The sequence below is a fragment of the Diabrotica virgifera genome, chromosome 4 (genome assembly GCF_917563875.1).
Source record: "Diabrotica virgifera virgifera chromosome 4, PGI_DIABVI_V3a".
Lineage (NCBI taxonomy): Eukaryota > Metazoa > Arthropoda > Insecta > Coleoptera > Chrysomelidae > Diabrotica > Diabrotica virgifera.
This window is the reverse complement of record NC_065446.1, coordinates 37,152,604-37,179,509: the sequence shown is the minus strand read 5'-3', so window position 1 is coordinate 37,179,509 and position 26,906 is coordinate 37,152,604. Positions and strand designations below refer to the sequence as shown.

General features: G+C 33.5%; 1 protein-coding gene across 5 annotated transcripts in view; it reads left to right on the top strand.

Annotated features, from left to right (window-relative positions):
• LOC114329940 (choline/ethanolaminephosphotransferase 1) overlaps positions 1-25,946 on the top strand; it is a 150,834-nt gene extending 124,888 nt beyond the window's left edge. For 4 of the 5 annotated variants that reach the window (XM_050648157.1, XM_050648155.1, XM_050648153.1 and 1 more), the window contains one exon: positions 23,575-25,946. In XM_050648157.1, coding sequence (XP_050504114.1) covers positions 23,575-23,675 — 101 coding nt within the window. In that variant the 3' untranslated portion in view covers positions 23,676-25,946. The remainder of the gene's footprint in view (positions 1-23,574) is intronic. The other variant, XM_050648156.1, reaches the window with a different exon arrangement.
• The last annotated feature ends 960 nt before the right edge of the window (positions 25,947-26,906 follow it).

Here is a 26,906-nt window from a genome sequence, read left to right as displayed (position 1 = left end):
CTTTAGTGCCTCAGCTATCTCGAATAACTTCACTTTACGGTCATCCAAAATTATTTTTTGGACTTTTTTGATGTTTTCGTCGGTAACAGACTCTTTGGGACGTCCACTGCATGCATCGTCTTCGGTGCTAATTTCGCCTCGTTTAAACTTAGCAAAACATTTCTCAACGGTTTATTTTCCCGGTGCAGAGTCCGAATAATGTTTACCAAGCCAAGCTTTGGTTTCAACAGTATTTTTTGTCAAAAAGAAATACTTTATTAAGACACGAAATTTCTCTTTATCCATTTTTTTAAAATAACATAAGTTGCTTCACTCAAAATGTCTCATACACTAATAGTTCGACAGCTGTCAAATTTATACACGCATCTTTTGAAGGTTAGGGCTGACTAAAAACCATATGGATTTAATACCAGTAGCGCCATCTATGTGTCAGCCTACGAACTTTCCATCCCACATGATAACATTTCTCAGGATTTTTGTGACCTTACTTTCTTATTGTGTACTTCCATAAGATGTTTGACTCTAAATAGTTACGTGTCTATCAAATGTGTAATGATGTTACAATCTATATACAGCATGTTTAGTTTTAAATTAGATATACGGCCTATAAATGGCAAAGCTGCGCTCCGTCGAGTATCAGATGGTCCCCACTTCCCACGCTAATGCACCTCATAGTGGACTAAGCAATGTTGCCGATTTTAGCACTTCCTTCAGCCGCCTATATCTGATCGAAAACTCAACGTATTGTATACTTTATTTTTTATTTCTAACATGCCAATGTGAAACTTACCAACACGTGATCTGGTGAAAAGTCGAGATGCTTCTGTAACGAAACTTCATTTCCCTACATGCGGCGCACTGGTACCAGCCTTATATCATAAAATTAATTCGTACCGCTCCAAAAAATTAACTTCGGCTCCTTTTATTTTTTAAAGGTTAGATATTTTGCTTCTTTATTGTGTTTGTACATATCAGTTAAAATATGATTTAAATTTAATTATTTTTTGTTAATTGACGAGCCGTTAAAATTGTAGCGAGGCAGAGGAATGTATGACTGTGAATCAATCTATTTATTTAATAAATTTGTTAATCTAACCGAACTGAGTGTTTAATTTGAAACTCCCCTTATTTAAAATAATTCGATGATAACATCAATGCATATTATTGACTGGATTGTAATATCTTCTTATCTCTTTACTTTGCTGCTTTCTTCATTTTTTTATTGCGACAATTTTGTGATATCTGCTGTGGCCCAGTTCTTATGGTTATCTAACTAATAAATGTTTTTATAAAAAAAGACTTAAGTTTTCGGGACATTCCATTTCAAATCACTCAATTTTGGAGCAAAAAAAATTTTGGACCTCCGATTTGTCTGAAAATTGGTATATAGCTTCTACGGGACGTAAAAATAAGATATTTAAGGTCAAAAAATTTTCTTCTTTTTTTCTCAAAATGTTATTTTATGCGATTTATATGGCATTATAACAAGTTACTTTGATTCAAAACAAGCTTTTGATCAAATTTTATAGTGTAGAAAACGTTAAAATACCGTTTTTTACATTTTTCTCCATTCCCAAAATACATCATTTATCGATTTGGCTGAAAATTTGCCCACAGATAGACAATACATAGTACTAAGTGGTGAGAAGGATTTGAATTATATTACAATACCAAAAAAGTTACATGCAATATTATAGTCAAAAATATAGGCGTCTACTGTAAGTACAATTAACTCGAAAATATCGACCTCACGACAAAAATTGTTAAAAAGAAATTGTAATAATTGTAAATACGATTTATTTGGAACAATTTCAGTTCCTACCATTTTTGTCGAAAAGTTACAAATGGCGGAGATATTGAGCAAAACAGGTTCTCCTTTAAAATCAAGATGGCGGCTAACGTAACGGAGGAATTCATTCGTGGTTTTAAATTTAGGCTACTATTGACTCCCCTAAAGATCAGAAAAATAAAATTTTGGGCAGCTCGGCGTTCAAGGTCAAATGCTATCCCGACTGGACAATATATACTTTTCAGTCTGATATTACTGCATGTAACTTTTTTGGTATTGTAATATAATTCAAATCCTTCTAACCACTTAACGTCCTATCTTTTGGCTATCTGTGGGCAAATTTTCAGCCAAATCGATGATAATGTATTTTGGGAATGGAGGAAAATACAAAAAACGGTATTTTAACGTTCTTTACACTATAAAATTTGATCAAAAACTTGTTTTGATTCAAAATAACTTGTTATAATGCCATATAATGACATTTTTGAGTCCTTTCTATTAAAATATTATGTTTTTCGTCGATACTTTACAACAGAAAATGCAAATTTGTTTAAATAAACACCAAATCACTGTAAAATCGCATAAAATAACATTTTGAGAAAAAAAGAAGAAGAAGATTTTTTGACCTTAAATATCTTATTTTTACGTCCCGCAGAAGCTATATACCTACCAATTTTCAGACAAATCGGAGATCCAAAATTTTTTGCCCGAGTGATTTGACATGGAATGTACCTTTCACTCTAATAGCATATAAAACAATGTAATGTTACTCTATATCCCACCAGACTGAAAACAATGGAAACCTTCTCTCATGTTTTTTTATCTTCATATATTTTGATGGAATCTTTTACTTAAAAGTTTACTTCTGTCTAGCGGCTGACCCACTACTTTGTGCCGTGTAATTTGGGTTGCCTATTTGAACTTGAATCGGCGAAATGGGCATATAAATAATAAAGTTTTGCTGTATTAACCACTTAAACAATTCACATTGTAAGGCATGAATGAATCAAGTACTATGTAGTGCCTTTTTTGTAGATGTATTTAAAAATGAAACTGAAAAGTTATGTTAGTTGTTATAAAGAGTGACCTGTAGGTAGGTACTGTGGCTATCTACAAAAAAAGGTACTACATATTTGATTCATTCATGCCTTACAATGTGGATTATTTAAAGTGGTTAATACAGCAAAACTTTATTATTTATATGCCCATTTCGCGGATTCAAGTTCATATAGGCAACCCAAATTACACGGGACAAAGTAGTGGGTCAGCCGCTAGACAGAAGTAAAAGTTTTAGGAAACCTTCAATATTTCGCTGATCTTTGATATTATTCTCAAAGATCTATTCATATCTCATAGATCTTTGGAACTCTCATTGGAAGGATCATGTATAAAAGCATTCGAGTGTTTAAGACCCATTTGTTCGTGCCAGTTGTTACGTTTCATCGGTTCTACCCAAATCGTTCTTTTAGCTGTGCTTCTTGCCATGGTAACGAAAGTTTCTGGGCATATGAATGATTCTTTTGACCTTCCCCTGACAAGAAGGTCGTCTTTTTCATTCCTTACAATACTAGCGTGTCCAGACACCCAGAGTAAACTTACTTTGTTATTTTTGCCGATTCGAATCAGACTCTGCACGGTTCCAAACTAATTTACAGTCAATCCAATTCAATTACAGTACCTTTAATGCCGTTTGGCCATCTGATATAATTTTTCTAGGCATGTCTGCAGTTTCTCTTTTCTAATACCTGCACGAACATCTATAGCACTTTCTGCTTGGAAGATAGCACAATGATTACCTAGGCTTTTATTAATACCTAGACTCCCCCCTCCCCGTATATATATATATTTACTCCAGCTCAAACCTCTTTATCAACTTTAGATCTTTATTCGATTATTATTCGTGCCTCCCTGTAAGGGAGGTAATCTTTCTAGATTTAATCCTGGTATCCTCTCGCCCTGCTCCTGGCGTCTTATCCGCCTTTTATATGCTCATACCTTCGCATCCTTGATGTAGTCCTTATGAAAGCTTTTAGCGCGGTGATGCAGATTTTGTCAAATAGAATTTTTGTAATCGAATATTAGAGAGATTAAGTTAAAACTGGTTTAGAAAGCCAGTCTACAGTTTTAGGATTCATATGCGTAATAACTATAGTATATCAAATAAACTTATGTATATAGTATATCAAACTAACGCATTATGAATCCTAAAATTGTACATTGCCTTTCTAAAACAGTTTTAGTTTAATCTCTCTAATGTTCGATTACAAATTCTTTTTGATATAATCGGCATCACCTAAAAACTCTCATAAGGACTGCATTGCCTATGTTCCTTATACTGTAAAGTCAAGGTGAGACAGAATATATATATTTTACCGCATTCGCCTCTTTGACAGTTTCGCCATACACAGGCATCCAGATGTTATCTAAGTTTCGTCTCCTTATGGAACTGATTATAACTGTTTTACTAGGATTGACAGAGGTTTTCCCTGTCACACCACTTAGTAAGAATATTTAATGTTCATTAAGGTGTGCTGGATAGACCATTTCCGTATTTTTCTCTAATTATAATTACTATTGAGAAATTCACACCGAGAATGCAGTACAGCTAAGATAGGGCAATACATTTCTAATGGGGAATAAACGCACAGGATTGTCGGTCTTCACCAGTTGTTGATTACTCTCTCAAGAGCGTCGTACAGGAACTGTGGCAACACTGAATGCGCATTCCTATCTTAACCGTACTGCAATCCCAGTGTGAATTTCACGTTAGATAATATGCATAGACCTGAACTTCTACCCCCTATGTGACAAGTAGCGAGATCACGTCATCCACTAGGAATGACCAAAGGAGGAGAGACAGCACTCACCCTGTGGGCACCCCTTCACTGTTTTGATCTCAAACTCCTCTCCTTGCAGATTTGTTAGACTTAGCCTATTTCCAGCATTGCTTTAGTTCATGGTGCATCTTAAAAAAATTTTGATAGTGCACAATTAAATGCGCCTTCTATAATATCTAGAAAGGCGGTTAAAGAAATCTCTCCAGTAGTAATGGAATTATTGATTTTCTGAACTATCTCGTGGTGCTGTTTCTATTGATTTTCTTTCTTGATAGTCGTGCTGGTTGCCATTGAGACGCTGATCCCTCAATGCCCTCCTTGATATGTCCATCAAGATTTTTTTGTTACCTTCAACAAAAATGATGGAAGACTGATCGGTCTGTAGGATTTAGGTAGCCCGTTGTCTTGTTCTATTTTGTGTATGTACACCACCCTTATAATTGTCACAAGTCTTTGGTGTACATGCTAGTGCTATGCTATGAATGAGTAACAAATTGTTCCATCCTTTTTGTAGTAGAGCAGGAAATATTCCATCATCCTCATTTGGAGATTTAAATGGATCAAAGTGGTTTATGACCCACTCTACATTCTCTGGTTTGATGTTTTTACAGAGAATTTCCAGTCCTCTTTCCTAGGAGGTTTAGGCAGTCCTAGGTTTTCCAGCATGAGTCTGCTTATCAATAATTGTTGATCCTACGAAGTGATTCTGTAATGAACTCCCAACGTTTCCTATTTAGATTCGCTACAGTTGCCGTTGACATGAAATTGATAACATTTTGTGTGACAAATTCCCTTGTAAGCATCTAGACTATCTACACATCTATGTAGTCAAACCCGGCGGTTTTCTGTAAAAGAAAAACAAAATTTTATTTTCTACTAGCAAAAATACAATAACACTGTTAGTATAATACAAGAAGCAATCACGCTAATTCCTCAATGCGGAATCAAAATATTAATAACTACATACAGACTCGTACAACGACTTGACCCCCCGACTAACGTGAAATTCACACTGGGATTGTAGTACGGTTAAGATAGGAATGCGCATTCAGTGTTGCCACAGTTCCTGTGCGACGCTCTTGAGAGAGCAATCAACAACTGGTGAAGACCGACAACCCTGTGTGTTTATTCCCCATTAGAAATGTATTGCCCTATCTTAGCCGAACTGCATTCTCGGTGTGAATTTCTCAATAGACACGGGCGACCGCTCAATGCGCGAACACCAACGAAGCAATCCTTCAATTGAAGTTTCATGCCAAATTCAATGCATCGAAGCCCAATTGGTTCACTAACTCGATGCGTTAGTTAACCAGGGAGTCTAGTAGCTCAATGCGCTGCAAGACCGACTGTTATTCCTCGATGGCTTGCTTTTATACACTTGGCGGGCCATCTCTTTCTACCTTGGTTGCTTCGTGGTGGGACGTAGATCGAACGCGCACACAGTTGGATTCTTCTACGTGGAGGCAGTGCGATTTCGGTATATACGGATCATTACAATGTTGCTGGTTCGATTTCCCGGATAAAACTTACTAACAAATCCTACTAACATTATTCATTCGCCTAGTACAGAGGTTTCCAACCTTCTAGCAACTGCGTACCACCTAAAATATTTAGAAGATTTTGGCGTACCACCAAACACTGGGGGGATGGAAGGAATCCCACCCCTGTCCTTATTTTGTTAGAAACATATTTACTATCAGAAACATGGCCGCTGGCTTGTTTTATTTTAATTAAATGATTAATATAACTTTATATTTAATTATTCATTCACTTTTCCAAGCTTTTTATCAAGACAACAATAAATATAATTATCTGTCAATTATGCTTTCTAATTTTTATTTAAAAATATATACTTCTTCTTTCTCATAATCCTTAGTGCCCCTTAGGGCGTCGGATGAAAAATATATACAGATATAAGTTTATTGCTCATTACTATACAAAAACATAGTGCAATGTATAAAAAAACATAGTATACAAACTATCAACCAAAAAAAAAAAGATACAAATCAACAGAAATCAACATTAGACATTGTGTATCGAGATTAATGCGAAACTTGTTGCAGTTTGCCTGTGATTAAAGTGTCAATTGCAGAAGTAATTGAACTCAATTTTATTTCTTAAGTCCTCTTCAACACTCGTTGGTCTGTTTCTATATTTATTATTTTCTCCATTGTCTCCCACAAGTAACTAGTACAAATGGTATCGAAAACAGCATAGCTTGCCGAAAGAGCATTGGATACTCGGATTTATACCCGATCCAGATAGTCTTTTGTTACATTAATGGATGTTTCCTGTAATTCCAACTCATTTGGTGAGGTTCCTGCAAAAGGATTTCTGGTCCAGTCAAGTTTGGAATAATCTTCCGATAAATATTTCTTGAAGAGATTCCAAGTCAAGAATTATATAAGAATTATATCAGCAACTATATCTGGTATTGGAGATATTTCGTTTTCTTCAAAAATGATGATGATGTAGGAAATACAGAAATTCTCCTATATTTGAGAACAAAAAAGAACCAACCTTTTCTTGAAGTAGTTTATTTTCTCATTGGCTGTGATGGGTGTTGTATTTTCTCCCTGAAGAACCATTTTCAGCGTGTTGGGCTAGATGCCAAATGCCCGCTAGATACTCCAATCTTAACAACCATTCTTCATCATAGAACAAGTCTTTCATGTCATTGTTTTTTTTAGTTGTTAAAAGCATTAAAACTTCTGACCTCAGTTCCAAGAGACGGGTGAAAATTTCTCCTCGAGATAACCATCTCACTTCTGTATGCAACAGAAGAGCTTTGAATCTACCACCCATATATTCACACATCAAGGAGAATAATCTTAAATTCGCTTGTTTCACGCACCTTAAATTCGCTTGAAATTTTCCTGCGTACCACCTGTGGTACACGTACCACCGGTTGGGAACCCCTGGCCTAGTAAATCAAAATAGTGAATATTCATTGGCTTTACTCTTTACTTTTTACTTACTTTACTCTTTACTTATTAAATAAACCAGTATATGTTATTTTTGTAAAAAAAACTTCCGAGTTCTCAAATTATGTACATATTATATGTTGCTACTTTTGGTTGCATATACATTTTGCTTTCAATTCATTATTAGTAACAACTTAATATATTCGGTACTTAGACAAACATACATGTTTTGGGATTGTTTAATGATTTGGTGGTCTTATCTGTGATGCCTGCATGCTCTGTGTTACAAAAATAAATTATAATATGAACTTGTGCCAATTACTTAGAACTGTCCAGTCCTCTTATATGTACATATTGTGATCTATTAATAGATCATTAGAATTTAATATATGTAAAAAATTGTATGTAGTACGTGGAAATACTTGATTAAAGGAAACAAGTAATAAATTGTATGTAGAATTTGTGATCTTTATTTAAACCAAAAAAAGAATTTTCCAAAGTGAAAAACAAAACAAGTAATTGGACTTCGTAGCTCCTAGGTTTTCACCCAAAGTGATCGAAATTAGAACCGGAAATCGGTATTTGAACTCTTCGTGTAACTTTGTGTCGATTGATATACGATTTCACTAATTTTTAGTCATTTTTATTATAGTATAGTATAGTTGATCCAAAAGATGGCATAACCCAGACATCAAAAGTGAAAGTTATCCTTCAACACCAAATTGTTCTATATGGTCCACACAATGTCCAGAAAAAAGTCACACCATTTTGAGCGTCGGGTTTAGGGGGAGAGGGGGGAGAAATCTGTAAATTCGTAGTTTTTTAAGTTTTTCGCCAATATTTCTAAAACTATGCGGTTTAGCATGAACAACCCTCTATACAAAATTGTTCTACATTAAATTTGAAATAAAAAGGGCCCGATGCATAATCTTTCTAAAATGAATGGTTCCAAAGTTACGGAGGTAGTATAGTATAACTGGTCCAAAAAAGGCCTAACCCAAACATCCAAAGTAAAAGTTTTCCTCCAACACCAAAATGTTCTATATGGTCCACATATTGTTCAGTAAAAAGTTACACCATTTTGAGCGTCCGGTTTGGGAGGGATATGGGAGAGAAGCCGGTAAATTAGGAGTTTTTTTACGTTTTTCGTCAATATTTCTAAAGCTATGCTCTAGCGTAAACAATGTTATATACAAAAATGTTCTACATGAAATTTAAAACAAAAAATGTTCTATACATAATTGTTATAAAATCAACGGTTCCAGAGTTACGGAGGGTGGAAAGTCGAGGTTTTCGACACTTTTTATATTTTTTGGGCAATATTTATGATAAAACTATACCAAAACCCAGACATCCAAACTGAAAGTTATCCTCCAACACCAAATTGTTCTATATGGTCCACATAATGTAGAGAAAAAAGTCACCATTTTGAGCGTCGGGTTTGGGGGTGAGAGGGGGAGAAATCGGTAAATATAAAAAGTATCGAAAACCTTCACTTTTCACCCACGGTAACTCTGGAACCGTTGATTTTATAACAATTATGTATAGAACCTTTTTTGTTTTAAATTTTATGTAGAACATTTTTCTATTGAACATTCCTTATGCTAAAGCATAGTTTTAGAAATATTGACGGAAAACGTAAAAAAACTACTAATTTACCGAATTCTCCCCCATCTCCCCCCCAAACCGGACGCTCAAAATGGTATAACTTTTTACTGAACAATATGTGGACCATATAGAACAATTTGGCGTTGAAGGAAAACTTTTACTTTGGATGTCTGGGTTAGGCCTTTTTTTGGACCAATTATACTATACTACCTCCGTAACTTTGGAACCGTTCATTTTAGAAGGGTTATGCATAGGGCCTTTTTTATCTCAATTTTAATGTAGAACAATTTTGTGTAGAGGGTTGTTCATGCTAAACCGCTTAGTTTTAGAAATATTGACGAAAAACGTAAAAAACTACGAATTTGCAGATTTCTCCCCCCTCTTCCACCCAAACCCGACGCTCAAAATGGTGTGACTTTTTTCTGAACATTATGTGGACCATATAGAACAATTTGGTGTTGGAGGATAACTTTGACTTTGGATGTCTGGGTTTGGGTCTAACTATACCATACTATTAAACTTTCGGTCATAATTATTGTTTAAGCGGAAATGACTTCAAAACCGGAACTAAAGATTCAAGCTCGACTTTTCAATACGATTCGATTGATATGTCACATATACTATGTATTTCTGCGACTATAATATGGCACTTCCGGTTAGAAATTTTTAACCGGAAATATAAAACGTTAAAGTATACATTTGTTTCATCTTGAGAGGGCACGTCGAATAATATATTTCTTATAGTATTTCGGTGACTTTAAAACGGTACTTTCGGTTGCAACTCTAAAAAACCGGAAGTTCGGGGTCAAATTTCTCATCTTTAATACCATCCTTGGTTATAAGTTTTCGACACCTAATTTGTCATTAAATCTCTATTAATAATGGAGGAGTTATATTCGCGGACGGACAGACAGTCATGAAACCTGAAATATAAATATTTATTCTCGTCTTGCTAAAGCGCGTCGAATAATATATCGTTTGTATTATTCCTATGACTTCAAAACGGTACTTCCGGTTGTATTTCTAAAACCGGAAGTCCTAGGTCAAATTTCTCACCTTTAATACCAACCTTGGGTTATAAGCTATCATTCTACACCTCGTTTATTGTCATTCTACCTGTTATAATAACTAAGGAGTTGTGTTTGGACAGACGGACGGGGATAATTCAACGTTTTCACATTTTTTAAAAATTGTGTGAAAACAATATTATTAAACGGTTGATTAATTTTTTTTTATCATTATATCGTGAACATTTACGATTAGGAGATAGAAAGCAAAGTATACATGTTCCATTTTTTGACAAAAATAGTTCTGCCATCATATTCAATGTTATCGTGATTCTGTTGATTAACGTTTTCAATTTAAAAGCAGTTTCTCTTCTTTTGGTCCTTTGAATGAACGTTTATCTCAGTTACATTGACAATAACTTGACTAATAATAGTTTTAATTGTTAAGACTTAATCTTATACTAGTGCTTTCTATGGTAAGAGTAAGGTCTTCTTCTTCTTCTTCTTATTGTATAGACATGACTCTGTCTGTTTTTTCAATGTTCCTCTAGTAAGTTGTCTTTCCATCGTTTTCGTGGTCTTCCCACTGATCGTCTTCCTATTGGGGGAACCGTCTCTCGCTGTCTTTGTACCTTCACTTAACACTTGTTCTGAAGCTATTTTCTTGTGGCATTTTTATAATCAAGTATATTCAAATGGGAAATAAGCCACAATTTTACCTAAAAATGATTTTATTAACGTTTCGACGCCCAAGTCGGGTGTCGTTGTCAAAATACAAAATCATTTTGTATTATTTATTATTTAATTATTTTGTATTTTGACAACGACACCCGACTTGGGCGTCGAAACGTTAATAAAATCATTTTTAGGTAAAATTGTGGCTTATTTCCCATTTGAATATACTTGTTCACTTAACACCCTCCGTAACTCCGGAACCGTTGATTTTAGAACAATTATGCATAGGACCTTTTTTGTTCAAAATTCAATGTAGAATATTTGTATACAGCATTGTTCGCGCTAAACCCCACAGTTTTAGAAATATTGACGAAAACTTAAAAAATCACCAATTTATCGACTTTTTCCTCATCTCCCCCCCCCCCCCCCCCAAATGGTGTAACTTTTTACTGAACCATATTATGTGGACCATATAGAACAATTTGGTGTTTGAGGAAAATTTTCACTTTGGATATCTGGGTTATGCCTTTTTTGGATCAATTGTATCATAATATATAGACCTGGAACCCGCGTACCAAAAAAAAGTTGATTTAATAGCAAGCTGAAAATATGTTAATAGCTTAACGGTGTCTCGTCCGACAAAATTTGACGTATGGGAACACTGGAACAGGGTAAGTTTTAATTTTGGAACAGGTTAAAAATTTGGAACGTCAGACTACGAAAACGTCTTATATATTTTGTCGGAAAGAACTTCCAATTGATTTTTTTACCCTTTCATTAAACTGTCATGCAAAAGTCAGACTGGTATTTATCACCAACTGGGCATAGACCAGTAAGGATCTGTTTTTAGGTGGATGTGAGAGGTGGCATTCAGATTTTTGCGGGTTAAGTTAGGTGATAACTTCGTTAATATTAATTGATTTATGCTCCTTCTCAAATATGCCCGGAACATTAATAAAAAAAAAATAAAATATTTAAAAATTTCAAAAAAAGTTCGTTTTTTTTCTACTTTTTTTGCTTATAACTTTAAAACAATTCATTTTGGCACAAAGTCGTATAGGAATAAAACAAAGATAATTAAATTTTCTATCAGATGCGATTGGTTAAAAATGTCTTAATTTATCACCCTTGCTGCAGAATAGCAATAAACATAAAATAAGGGGGCAAAACAAGTCTGTCCTTATTCAATGATTTTCCAACACTTAGGTTACACTTGGAACCTTCCTAATTCGCTTAGAAAATTTTTGTAATGTGCTAAAACCGTACACCAAATTTCATTAAAATTGACTTACTAGATTTTGAATAATAATTTTGCAATCTAAACTTTTTTTAACAAATTAAAATTTTTTAAAATCTTTCACAACAAAAACTAGAACATACAAAGATTTGTCAATTTTTTTACATATAAAGAAGCACTCCACCTATCTAATACACTTTACAGAATTGAAATCGGATTATTTAACAGCCTCAGCAATGTTTTAAAGTTATAAACAATTTTTTGGCTTATAAACAAATTAGTGCTGTGGCCAGGAGGCTGTGCTACGGGCTCCTTTATTTAGATGGACTTACCCAAGATTTTTATGTATTTTTTGACCCGTAGAACACGATTTTTTTGGATAACAGTTGATCCGGATGTCGATAAGATTGTTATAAACAAATAACTTGAGGAATTACATAACGTCGATTTTTCGCAAAATAATATATTTTTTTGTATTTCTTGGGTAATTCTAAGCAAAAAATGTTCTTACAAGTTTTTTCGTAGGATGCATAGTTTTCGAGATAAACGCAGTGAAACTTTCAAAAAATCGAAAAATTGCAATTTTTAACTCTAATAACTTTTGATAAAAAAAAATAAAATAGCAATTCTGCTGACAGCATTTGAAAGTTTAAGTCAAATCATACCGGTTTTAATTATTTGCAGTGCTAAAAATTAATTTTTTTATTATTAAAGAAAGCTATTTATTTATAAGCCAAAAAATTGTTTATAAGTTTAAAACATTGCTGAGGCTAAATAATCCGATTTTAATTCTGTAAAGTGTATTAGATAGGTAGAGCACCTCTATATATGTAAAAAAATTAGCCAACTTCTAAATGGTCTACTTTTTGTTCAAAAAGATTTTAAAAAATTTGAACTTTTTTAAAAACATTTAGATTGCAAATTTATTATGCAAAATCTATTAGGTCGATTTTAATGAAATTTGGTACACGGTTTAAGTATGCTACAAAGAATTTCCTAAGCGAATTACTAATGTTCTAAGTGGTTAAAAACATTGAATAACAACAGGCGTATTTTGCCCCCTTATTTTGTATTTATTGCTATATTGCAGAAAAGGTAATAAGTTAAGACATTTTTGACCAGTCGTATATCATACAAAATTCAATTATCTTTATTTTATTTCTCTACGACTTTGTTCCAAAACGAATCGTTTTAAAGTTATAAGCAAAGAAAGCAGAAAAAAATCGACGTTTTTCGAAATTTTTTATTAATGTTCCGGGCATATTTGAGAAGGAGCATAAGTAAATTATTATTACTGAAGGTGTCACCTAACTCTATCTGAAAAAATCCGAATGCCACCTCTCACATCCAAAAATAGACGTTTTTTCACAGATCCTTACTGGTCTAGCATTTTAATAAGTCCAGAACATCTCAAATGACAGGAATTATGACAGGTGATTTATAGCAGTCTGATTTTTGCATGAGAATTTAATGAAAGGGTAACAAATCAATTCGAAGATCTTTCCGACAAAATACATGGGACGTTTTTGTAGTCTGACGTTTCCAATTTTTAACCTGTTCCACAATTAAAACTTCCCCTGTTCCAGTGTTCACGCACATCAAAGTTTGTCCGACTAGACACCGTTAAGCTATTAACAAATTTTCAGCTTGCTATTAATAAATTTTTTTTAGTGCGCGGGATCCAGGCCTAATATATATCACTACCCGGTTGTAAATAATCTTTTTTTTTTTCACTTAGTCTGGAAGATTTTTGAAAATTCTATAGTGGTTTTCTAAATAGAGTTTATTCTTAGTAACTTAGTAATTTTATACAAGAATAAAATTTATATCAAGAACTTAATAATTGTACAGGGTAAGATTTTTAGATTTTGTTACTGAGTAAATAATAGGTAGTATTGTGATTTCATGCTACTCACAATATTTTCATAATAACTAATTTGCTTATTCTTTTTTACTGTATCTGTCTGTGTCTGCTAGTGTAACTTATTAACATTGTATAGTTATTTATAAAATTGTACAAACCTAACATGCTTATATTCTTTACCCTAACCTACTCTTAACAATGCACCATTGGCTTGTTACTCCTATAGTGAACTCACAATACTCAATTTTCAGAGAGAATTTAAAATCTATGCGATCAATGACTGTTATGTAATGTCAAAATTTAGACTTACAATATGTTTTATAGATTCTATATACAGTGCGGTGGAATAAGTGTTGCCCCCCCCCCTGTTAACTTGTTTATTTTAAGAATATAAGCAAAACGCTCGGACAGGTCGATTTTTAAAGTAACCATAGTATATTATAGCATCAACGTTTCGAACTTTACGCGATCCCTCTTCAGGTGACAGCCATAACTTTGATTTTTTTTAAATGGGAAACTACATCATGTGACACCTCATTTAAAAGCTCTTAAAATACTGAGTTCAAAAATGTATAATACTTTAATCCTGTTTGAGAGCGTAGGCGAAAAATTTCGGTCGAATTCTTTCTAAATGCAATCATTTTTTTTTAATTCTGAAAAAACCAATAAATATTTTTGAAAAATTTAAACGCAGAATGAAATATTACAGTATTCTCGATGGTCCAAAGTCCCTGAGAACTCCTATAATGTTTATTTTAATAAGTCACAGTGGTGGAAAAAAGAGAAAATTTAGTGTGATTTTTAATTTCAAATATATCATTCAAAAGAAACTTTTTGTTTATTCTAAGGGACTGTCAGCCCTCGGTAATAATCTAATCTTTCATTCTGCGTTTAAATTTTTCAAAAATACTTATAGTTTTCTCAGAATTCGAAAAAAATAAATGCGTTTAAAAAGAGTTCGACCGAAATTTTGGACCTGCGATCTCAAAAAGGATTAAAGTAATATATATTTTTGAAATCAGTATTTTAAAAGCTGTTAAATAAGGTGTCACATGATGTACTTTACCATTTAAAAAAATCAAAGTTATGCCTGTCACCTGAAGAGGGATCGCGTAAAGTTCGAAACGTTGATGCTATAATATACTATGGTTATTCCACCGCACTGTATAGTAAGCGCCACGCTACTAGATACATGGGTAGGTACCTACTTGCTATGCTTATGGGCTAATCCGGTCCGTTCTCAGATGTTACTTTCATCTGTGTCATGTTACCGTCAAGAAACTATTCACAATAATAATTCTTTTTCTATACAAAAAATACATTAATTAGTAGTATTGTTACTCTTCTTTAAAATAACTTTATTCAAACACCAAGAATATTACAAAACTTTTACAGCTTTAACAAAATGACAACTATAAGCGTCAAATACAGCTGATCTATTAATAATTGTCAACTTTCTAACTTAATATTCAGTTTCTATACATTTTCTGACGTTCTAAACGTCACTAGACAAAAATAAACAGTGCAACAAGTGAAGGGCCCAGGACTGTAATAGCTCAATGTTCCTATGTGTCTAGTAGGGTGGCGGTTACTGTATATACCTCTAAAAATCAAACGAACAAGCTGAATTTTGCCGAGAATGTTAATTTTTGATCTGATCAAAGTATCATGTTAATAAAAAACAAAAAATGAAGTCTGCAGCTTTCGTGTCCAAATTTTAAATTGTGTCCCAATTGAAGTCCGTTTCTGTAAAGCTATTAAAAAAAATTGAAGGCACTCGTGGGAGTGCCGACAGAAGTGAAAACTTCTTATAGTAAATAAATTACGAGCTCAATGCTTTTTCCTCATTCAAAAAAAGAAGTATGGGACCGTGCAAGTTCGGCAAAGCGACATCTATTTCTACGCTCTGTACTTTTATTCGCACTTTTAATTATATTGGCCAATTATATTAGTCCGGGTTGCTGGATAATTGTCAAGGCCATAGTCCAAAAAAATAATAAGAAGAAAAAATAAGATGCAGGTTATGCTATGCAAACGTAAACAATTGTATGTAGTAAATAAAATTAGTTATTAAAATGCAGTACTGCAAGCAAAATACAATTAATTAAATTTACCTTTATAATAATTGCATATCGTATCAATATTGTGGAGCAATATATAATTTTTCTGCTTCAATGACAGAAGGTATGAAATATACGTCAATTTGACAATTTCAATTGACAATATGAATTATTTAAGATAGTTGAAATATTCTCCGCGACTCGCGCACGGTCGTTTCTCGTTTCCCTTCCAAGTACTTGCATACCGCGAATATATAACAGCGCTAACAGGCCTTATAGGCCTACGGCTTCTAAATTCTGGATACTATGTCTCCATTCTTTTCGGTCCTCTGCACTCTTTCTCCAGTCCTTCACCCCGATTTCTTCCAAATCCCTCTCTGCAGCCTCTAACCATCTCTTCCTTGGGCGACCTCGTCTCCTTTTTCCCAATGCTCTGTCATTCAATATTCGTTTGACGTTTCTAGTTTCTGGCATTCGAGTAATATGTCCCAGCCATCTAACTCTTTGGGCTCGTATTTTTGTCGTTATTTTTGGTCTCCCATACATACTCATTACTTCTTCATTTGTTCGTCTCCTCCAGGTTTTCTCCGCTATCTGTATACCTCCAAAAATTTTTCTCAGGACCTTCCTTTCCCATATCTGTATCTTCTTCTCCTCTTGTTGATTCATTACCCACGTTTCGCTCGCATACAACACTGTGGGCCGTATTATCGTTTCATACATTCTGATTTTCGCGTTTATTTATACATTTTTTGCTTTTAATATCGTGTTTAAGGCACCCACAACTCGACTTCCCTTCAATAATCTTTTATCTATTTCTTTTTCTTCCCTTCCAGTACTGGTTACAGTCACTCCCAGGTATTCGAATTCTGCTACTTCCTTAAATTTATATTCATCTCCTTCTCCTTTCATTTTTATATAGTTATCCTCTTTATTTATATCTCCTTTCATTACCATGTATTGTGTTTTTCCTTGGTTGATTCTTAATCCATACCTTTTTGCTTCCGCTTCGAACTTTTGGTCCTGTCTGTTGTTAAATATGGTACCGCTTGTACTAATTTTTATCCTTCTTACTATGTGCTCTAGTACCAAGTTAAATAAGTCTGTAGATAGAGGGTCACCCTGTTTCAGTCCTTTATTCACTGTGAATTGTTTTGAAAAATTTCCTTCCAGTGTTATCCTGTTTTTTGTATTGTTGAGCGTCATTCTCACTAATTTAACCAGCTTTCCTGAAATACCCAAGGATCTCATTGCTTCATATAGCATATCTCGGTCTACTGAGTCGTAAGCCTGTTTAAAGTCAATGAAGAACATGTGTAGTGCAGAACAAAAAAAGAAGTGCTATACCTAATATCATATACGCGATGCGTATACCCTATGCTATTTATGTATACAGACACATAATTTATATACGTACAAAATTTATTTCAAGTGATGACGGTCGCAAATTCAATACTTTTCCCATCCAAAAAGTGCACAACGTCCCTAAAGAAGTTTCCAATTCAAAAATTTATTTCGTCGAAGCGATAAAGTTCCCTAATTTAATATTTTTCCCCACCCAAAAAGTGCACAACGTCCCTCAAGAAGTTTTCACTTCAAATATTTATCTCATCGAAGCGATGATGGTCGCGATGACGGTCGCTAATTTAATACTTTTTCCCATCCAAAAAGTGCACAACGTCCCTAAAGAAATTTTCAATTTAAAAATTTATTTCGTCGAAGCGATGACGGTCGCTAATTTAATACGTTTTCCCCATCCAAAAAGTGCACAACGTCCCTCCAGGAGGTTTTACTTCAAGTATTTATTTCGTCGAAATGATGGTCGCGATGGCGGTCGCTAATTTAATACTTTATCCCATCCAAAAAGTGCACAACGTCCCTAAAGAAATTTTTAATTCAAAATTAATTTCGTCGAAGCGATAACGGTCGCTAATTTAATACTTTTTCCCCATCTAAAAAGTGCACGACGTCCCTAAAGTAGTTTTCACTTCAAATATTTATTTCGTCGAAGCGATGATGGTCGAGATGACGGTCGCTAAATTAATACTTTTCCCATCCAAAATGTGCACAACGTCCCTAAAGAAAATTTCACTTCAAAAATTTATTTCGTCGAAGCGATAACGGTCGCTAATTTTATACTTTTTCCCCATCCAAAAAGTGCACAACGTCCCTCAAGAAGTTTTTACTTCAAATATTTATTTCGTCGAAGCGATGACGGTCGCTAATTTAATACTTTTTCCCATCCAAAAAAATCCACAACGTCCCTAAAAAAGGTTTCACTTCAAAAATTTATTTGGTCGAAGCGATGACGGTTGCTAATTTAATAATTTTCTCCATCCAAAAAGTGCACAACGTCTCTCAAGAAGTTTTCACTTCAAAAATTTATTTCATCGAAGTGATGACGTTCGCTAATTTAATACTTTTTTCCATACAAAACGTGCACAACGTCCCTAAAGAAGTTTTCACTTTAAAAATGTATTTTGTCGAAGCGATAACGGTCGCTAATGTAACCATTTTTCACCATCCAAAAAGTGCACAACGTCCTCAAAAGAAGTTTTCACTTCAAAAATCAATTTCATCGAAACGATGACGGTCGCTAATTTATTACTTTTTCCCATCCAAAAAGTGCACAACGTCCCTCAAGAAGTTTTCACTTAAACTATTTTTTTCTTTGAAGCGATGACGGTCGCTAATTCAATACTTTTTTCCATCTAAAAAGTGCACAACATCCCTAAAGAAATTTTCACTTCAAAAATTTATTTCGTCGAAGCGATGGCGGTCGCTAATTTAATATTTTTTACCCATTCAAAAAGCGCATAAAGGCCCTCAAGAAGTTTTCGCTTCAATAAATATACGTACAAAATTTATGTCGTCGAAGAGATGACGGTCGCGAAATAAATCTTTTTTCCCCATCCTAAAATAGGTTTTACATTTCTTTTAAATTTAAATACTTCTATACAATTCATATGTACATACAAATAATATATAGCATAAGCGATGACGGTCGCGAATTCAATGCTTTTTCCCCTATCCAAAAATCGCACACCGTCCCTACAGAAGTTTTCACTTCAAAAATAAACTGCGTGATTTTTGCCATTTTTTATGATTCTTATAAGATCAATAAAATTTATAACTTCCATTGACCGGTTGGTATGTAATTTCCATTAACATGAAATTTCGCTTTTATGTTTTGGCAACAAGGCATTTGGCAATGTCATTTGAAATGGCGATTATCACCTTATTAACTACTATCAGGAACAGTTTGTGCATACCACTGTTTTTGCTTTTTACTACGATGTTCGTCTTTCTGGACGTCTTTCGAATATTTTTTGCATCTTAATGTTCTTATGTAACACCACATTTCGCATCCTTTTAGTTTTTAAAATGCTCTCTAGTGTGGTCCATGCTTTTTACTCCGTAAGCAACTCGGAAAACACAAAATTTTAGGATTCCGATCTTTAGATCCATACTTGAATCGTGCTTACAAAAATTAATTCTCTAAGGGCCGGTTGTTCGAACGCTAATCAAAAATGGAATCGACTGATCATTATCAAATATTTAATTACTGTCACTAACTGTCAATGTCAACTTTGTTTGGGTTGCTGAAAACATAATTGATTACAATTATGAGATTTATTAATAAATTATGTTAATAATTGTTATGTTAATTAATAATTAATTAATCAATCAATTATGTTAATTATCATAATGATAATTAACATAATTGATTACGATCAACTGATTGACGTACGAATGAGGGGTGTTGTCATTTGATGGTTGTTAAGGGGACTTAATTATAATCAACTTCTTGATTAGCGTTCGATCAACCGGCCCTTATACTTAAAGAAAGCTATTCTTACTTATGCAATGCGACAACGAATTTTTGAAGATGCGCCCCAATTGCTAGTTATTTTGCAGCCCAGGTAAGTTTGATTGACAATTATTGGAAGTGGCTGATCGCTAACTTGTATGCCGCTATCAATGATTTAAGTTTTAGTTATTACTATATATTTAGTTATCTCTTTATGTTTTGCTCGTCGCATGCTGCCAAATGATATTTTATTGATATATATGTCAATATGTCTCCGTATACTCCGATAAAAACCGTATCATCTGCGTGTTGTCGATTGTTAATAATAGGAACACCGTTGACGTTTATTCCAATTGTATTATCCTATAAGGCATTTTCAACCATTTTTCCAAGCACAGGTAAAGTATGAGCAGATAAAAAATGCACCCTTGGATCGTATGAATAAACATGAGCATGTAGTTTATATTCCAAATGTTGGAGTACATACTCCATTCTACAAGGTTAACAATCAAATAGAGAGTGTGTACTCTTATGTACTGTGAGTAGAGACTCAATATGTACATCAAATATTTTTATTCATATGATATGGAGTATAAACATACTTTATGCTCATACTCATGAGAACATACTCGGAGTTTATACTCCGTTTTTATTCATACCACCCCTTGTCTGATTCTCCTTCTTATATCAACTGTTTCCATTTGAATCAAGTTTTACTAAAACAGATATCAGGAGAGCTTAGTAGTAGTTAGACAAGGTGAAAACGGCGGGTTCGTTGGAAAAAATATTCCCATGAGATTTTTTTGCATAATCACATTCGTAAGACATCCCAGAATAAGGTTCAAGAAGTCGCCCACGTGAAAAGTGGTCCAATTTTTTTTAATCAAATTGCAAAAAGCAATATTTTTGGCCCGTACAAATTTTTGTTATTTTTTTTTTGGGCCATTCTGGACAAAAAAGGTCTGTTGTAATTTTTCTCTAAAGTTGATCGTTTTCGAGTTATAAACAATTTAAAATTGAAAAAAACGAAAAATGGCGATTTTCAAGGCTTAATAAATTGGTTAAAAGTTATTATTATGAAAGTCAGAAAGTGACTAAATCAAAGTTTAAAGCCCCCCTACAAGATCATGAAGAAATTTTTGTCATAATTTTATTAATAAGCTGTTATTTTTATCTAATAATAATGAGCGCCAGCACGTATTAGGCGGCCATCTATGGTGAGTGCGAGAGAGATGTCATTCCGGCAGTCCGGCACATTTACAGCCGCGTCAATACGCTCTTACGGCTTATTGTTAATAATTAAAAATATAGCCCAGTAAATGAACTGGAAATTCGGCGTTACCGTGTAATTTTCAGGGGCAACTCAGAATTGCATGAAAATTTGGATTTAGGTTCTACTTACCCTCCACTTCAAAGTTGAATTTGTGCCGTTGGTTGCTTTTACTTGGGGGGTGACAGTCACCCCTTCTCGGGGGTGAAAAAACATACGTTCAAGATAATACCGGAAATGGATAAATTGACTGATTTTAAGCAACTTTTGTTCTATAGAGTTTTTTACGTAAGCGAACGGCTCCACGGGCGAGAAATTGACGCTAGCAGTAGCAGTAAAATGAACTTAAGGTTCCGCGGAACGGAATAGGAATAGCCGAACTGTACCGACTACAGGACTTGTGCGTAGTCGGTTCAGTTCGGCTATTCCCATTCCGTTCCGCGGAACCTTAAGTTCATTTTACTGCTACTGCTAGCGTCAATTTCTCGCCCGTGGAGCCGTTCGCTAAGTCAATACTTTTCGAGTTATATGCCATTGAAAATGTTGATTTTTCGACAAAAAAACTACGTTTTCAGACGTTTCAGTTTTTTGTAAAAAATCATGAAAATCTCGCCGCGTTTAGCTCCCCAAATAAAATTAATCGCTACCGCTTTACAAACAATTTATTTACCGATCTATTTTTTATATGATCTGCCAGTCTCACCGGTTTAAAATGTTTATTTTTGAAAGGGTTATAATTGAGAAAGCTTGAATGGGTCACTAATCACGAGTGTATGCAAATTTTGAACAGCCATATCTTAACCAATTTTTGTCTTACGGAGAAACAAAATGAAACTGGCATAATTATAATAGCAAAACCTACATTTTTTTACTCTTTAAGATTTTTCTTAACACTAATACTTTTTAAATTATTTTGAAAAAATGAAATTTTTCAAAAATTTTTAGAAAAATTTTTTTAATATAAAACCAAATGTTTTCAAAAATAAGCAATTCAAACCAATCAAACTTACAGATCATATAAACAATATACATACAGTTAAAATAGATGGTAAATCCAAACGATTAATTTCATTTAGGGTGCTAAATAGAGGGAGGTTTTCACGATTTTTTTACCAAAAAAAAGGGACCAACGTTTTTTTTTTCCAGTGTAACTCGTTTATTTTTGATGCTGTAAACTTTTGTAAAAAACAAATAATAAGCTTTTTTTCGATACTTTAAAAATGTTAATAAGGTTTTCCCAAAAAACCCTTCTTTCTTCGGTGATTTCGCGTTTGGCATTAGACGAATTCGATTTGGAATTAGACGAATAAGAACGTATTTTTCATGAGCTACAACTTTGCTTCTACTCAATTTGTAGACTTTACTGGTACACCATTTTTTTTCGTTTTTTTTATAGGCTACACTTTTGCTAAAAATATTTTTTTCGATAAAATATTTACTTTTTGAGTTATTTGGGAAAAACGGTCTGAAAACGTAGTTTTTTTGTCGAAAAATCAACATTTTAAATCGCGAATAACTCAAAAAGTATTGACTTGCGTAAAAAACTTTATAGAACAAAAGGTGCTTAAAATAAGTCAATTTATCCATTTCCGACCTTATTTTAAACACGCGCTTTTCACCCTCGGGGAAGGGGTGAATGTCACCCCCCAAGTAAAAGCAACCAACGGCACAAATTCAACTTTGAAGTGGAGGGTAAGTAGAACCTAAATCCAAATTTTCATGCAATTCGGAGTTGCCCTTGGAAATTACACTCCAAAACGGTCATTTATTGGGCTAATAACAGCTTAGTAATAAATTAATGACACAAATTTCTTTCAGGATTATGTAGGGGGGCTTTAAGCTTTGATTTAGTAACTTTCTGACTTTTATAATAATAATTTTTAACCGAGTTATTAACTTTTAAAAATGGCTATTTTTGCGTTTTTCAAATTTTAAATTGCTTACAACTCGAAAACCATCAACTTCAGAGAAAAATTACAAGAGACCTTTTTTGCCCAAAATGGTCTAAAAAACCTCAAAAAAATTTGTCCAGACCAAAAATAATAATTTTTTTGCAATAATAATTGCAATTTGATTAAAAAAAATTGTTAAAAAAAATTGGACCACTTTTCTCGTGGGCGACTTCTTGAACCTTATCCTGGGGTGTATTACGAATGTTATTATGCAAAAAAATCTCATGGGAATATTTTTTCCAACGAACCCGCCGTTTTCGCCTTGTCTAAGCAGAACAAATCTCACCATAGATGAGTCAGTTGTGGTGCGGCTGATATGAATAGATGAATAGAATTCTCTAGTGGGTCATTGTCAGGTAGCTAACGTAACAGTATTGAAATAATATGACTATGAATTAGTAGTACCTATAATTAATGAATGTCTTTTTACATATTTTGTTACATTATCACATACACAGAGCACAAGCATCAAATAGGTAGTACATTGCACAGAAAAAATTAGTATGTTGTCACCTTAGTGATTCTTCATTGTGGCTTTAGAGTTCCAGGACGTTGCTATTTTTTTAGGGCACAACGAAAAGAGATTCGAATCTGACGACGAAGACATTAGGCCTTTGCTGAAGGATGAAGAGGAGGTGTAGAAATTGCCATTATTTAAAAACAATGTATTTATTTATTTTAATGTTCAACAAAGTCTAAGTGATTAGGTTCTGAAAGGTGCAACTTCATTATTCCAGTATTATTTGGATCTTTAGTTATTCTGAATTTAATTTATAATGCGCCGTTTGTAAGATATATAACTACTTTTATTTGTGGTATGGTGGTAATGACTATAGCAATGAAAAATACATCAAATATCTAATTTGACTTTCTAAGACAAGAAAGAAAAAAAGTCAAACCAAGATACGAGACGAATGGGAGGTGTAGCAAATTTTTTTAATACTGAAAAAAGTATATCTATGATGTTATTTATACAGTGAGCACGTAAAGGTTGGAATAAATTCATTTTCTCGAGAATGGACGATTTTGGAAAAAAATCCCGAAACAGGTAAATTTTTATTTTTAAATTACGACTTTTTGGCATATATATCATACTAGTGACGTCACCCATTTGGGCGTGATGACGTCATCGATGATTTTTTTAAATGAGAATAGGGGTCGTGTGACAGCTCATTTGAAAGGTAATTCAATTCTATATTCAGTAGTATAAACATTTACATAATTATTTATACAGGGTGTCGAAAAAAATTTTTTTTAACAAAATTTATTGACATAAAAAGAAGAATATGTATAATTTGTTTAATTCAAAATACATTTTACTACTCTCAGAAAACAAAAAAAAAAATGTTAATTTGAAAAAACTTGTCGCTTTTCGCTTAAATTAAATGCTCAAATTGTCAATAGGCAGGTGGGTGGCTGCTTTAATATTGAATTTGCAAAAAACAATATTTGTATTTAACAAATAAACATTTTTTCCTGTTTTCTGATAGCAGTAAAATGTGTTTTGAATTAAATAAATTACACAGATTCTTCTTTTTATGTCAATAAATTTAATCCAAAAAATATTTTTTTGGACACCCTGTATAAATATTATGTTAATGTTTATATTAACATAATAATAGAGAATTAAATTACCTTTCAAATGAGTTATGACACGACCCCTATTCTCATTTAAAAAAATCATCGATGACGTCATCACGCCCAAATGGGTTACGTCACTAGTATGATATATAATATGCCAAAAAGTCGTAATTTAAAAATAAAAATCGACCTGTTTCGGGATTTTTTTTCAAAATTGTCCATTCTCGAGAAAATGAATTTATTCCAACCTTTACGTGCTCACTGTATAAACAGGCATACTTAGCAATACAAACAACGAATATATATTGTAGTTTTATTTTAGATATTATTATATTCTATAAAAAAACTCTAGAAGTGTCTTTCTTTGAAAATTTTTAGATTAAAAAAGTTGAAAGAACGTTATATTTGTATATTTGGATGAGCATGACTTTAGATCGAAATTGATATACAATAAAATCTGTCACATCCGGATCAATGTGGCGACAGACCGATCCGGATATGAAAAAATCCGGATATCAACTGGATATATGAAAATATCGGGATATATCCGCTTTTTTTAGAGTCTCTGTAACGTTTTCTCCTTCATCCATTCCAGCAATCAACGCCATCAATAACTTTCATCGATTGACACGTTTTATAGATTCTATAACAGTTTGGTCCATAGGCTGACATAGGGATGTAACATTTGGGTGCAAAAAGATACTTTACTTCGCCATCTGTTTGTTCTTTTCTTCTGGATCGGGATGAGATGGTGCGTTGTCCAATAGCAGGACTGCCTTTCTCGGAAGATCCGGATATGGGGAGGTCCGGATGGGACAGGTTATATTGTACTACTCAATTGACTCTAGGTATATGATTCTAATTTTAAAACCGATTTATAATTAAAAAATATCCTTTATAAAAGGTATATTTATAAAAGAACCCTTTCGGGATACATCACAGAACATTTTCGGAATGAAAATTCTACCTTCAGTACTGCTACAAGGTACAACAAATTATTTTTTACAACAGTTAACTAATTAGTTTAAAGATTGCAACATTAACGTTCGTTGTCAGTTCATTTAACGTTCTTAAATTTATTTTATTATGTATTTATTATATATATTTATATTTATTTATGTATTATCAACTTTCATAGTTGCACTTTTCAGAATATAGCTATTCTAAATGGTAATTTAGGGCAGTATTTTTATATGAATGTTAAGAGGCTATTCTCGAATAATTGACTGTACTGATATATAGTCAAGATTATATTAAATTTATAAAATGTCAATTTTCACATCAGCCACCTAATGATTTATTTAATAAACATGTTACGCATTTCTACAAAATTATTTTTATTTTTTACTTACCTTAAAGTTTCTGGTTATAGTAAATTGGTAGGCCGAATATACATTGCTTCCATGAAGGATTAGTAAAATGTAACCCTTTATGTTGATCCCTATGCGGGACAAAATCAGACTTCTCTTCTATCTCCCATCATTAGACGTTAGCATTCCTCTAAAATGTGTTCCAGGAACTTGCGGTTCTTGGCGTTCTTCTTCTTTAAGTGCCATCTCCGCGTCGAAGGTTGGCAATCATCATGGCTACTTTAACCTTCGAGGCAGCTGATCTGAACAGTTGCGTTGAGCTGCAATCAAACCATTCTCTCGGGTTCTTCAACCAGGAAACGCGTGTCCTTCCTACGCTTCTCCTACCCTCTGTTTTTCCTTGAATTATGAGTCTCAAGATGTTATATCTTTCATCCCTGATCACATGCCCGAAATATTGCAACTTCCTTTCTTTTATTGTGTTTTCAATTTCCCTCTCTCTCTGCCTATTATTCTCCTCAACACTTCTATATTCGTAACTCTTATCTACCTACCTCTTGGCGTTAGGTGAATATTATTTTTACGCTGAACATCTTCTAAGCGTCTTACCTTATTGTTGTTCTGAAGCTATTTCCTTGTGGCATTTTTATATTCAATTATTTTCAATGGGAAATAAGCCACAATTTTACAAAAAAATGATTATATTAACGTTTCGACGCCCAAGTCAGTATTATTTTGACAACGACACCCGACTTGGGCGTCGAAACGTTAATATAATCATTTTTTTGTAAAATTGTGGCTTATTTCCCATTGAAAATAATTGAATGTCTTACCTTATGCGCTGTATTTCTTTTAAATTTCATACTTTTTGAAGGTGAATACATCGCTCGGTATGATGTTTTTGCACGGGCCCGAAATCCTATTTAGCGTCATTAAAAAATTGGAGACGCATACAGTAACGTCACGGTATACAGTAATATA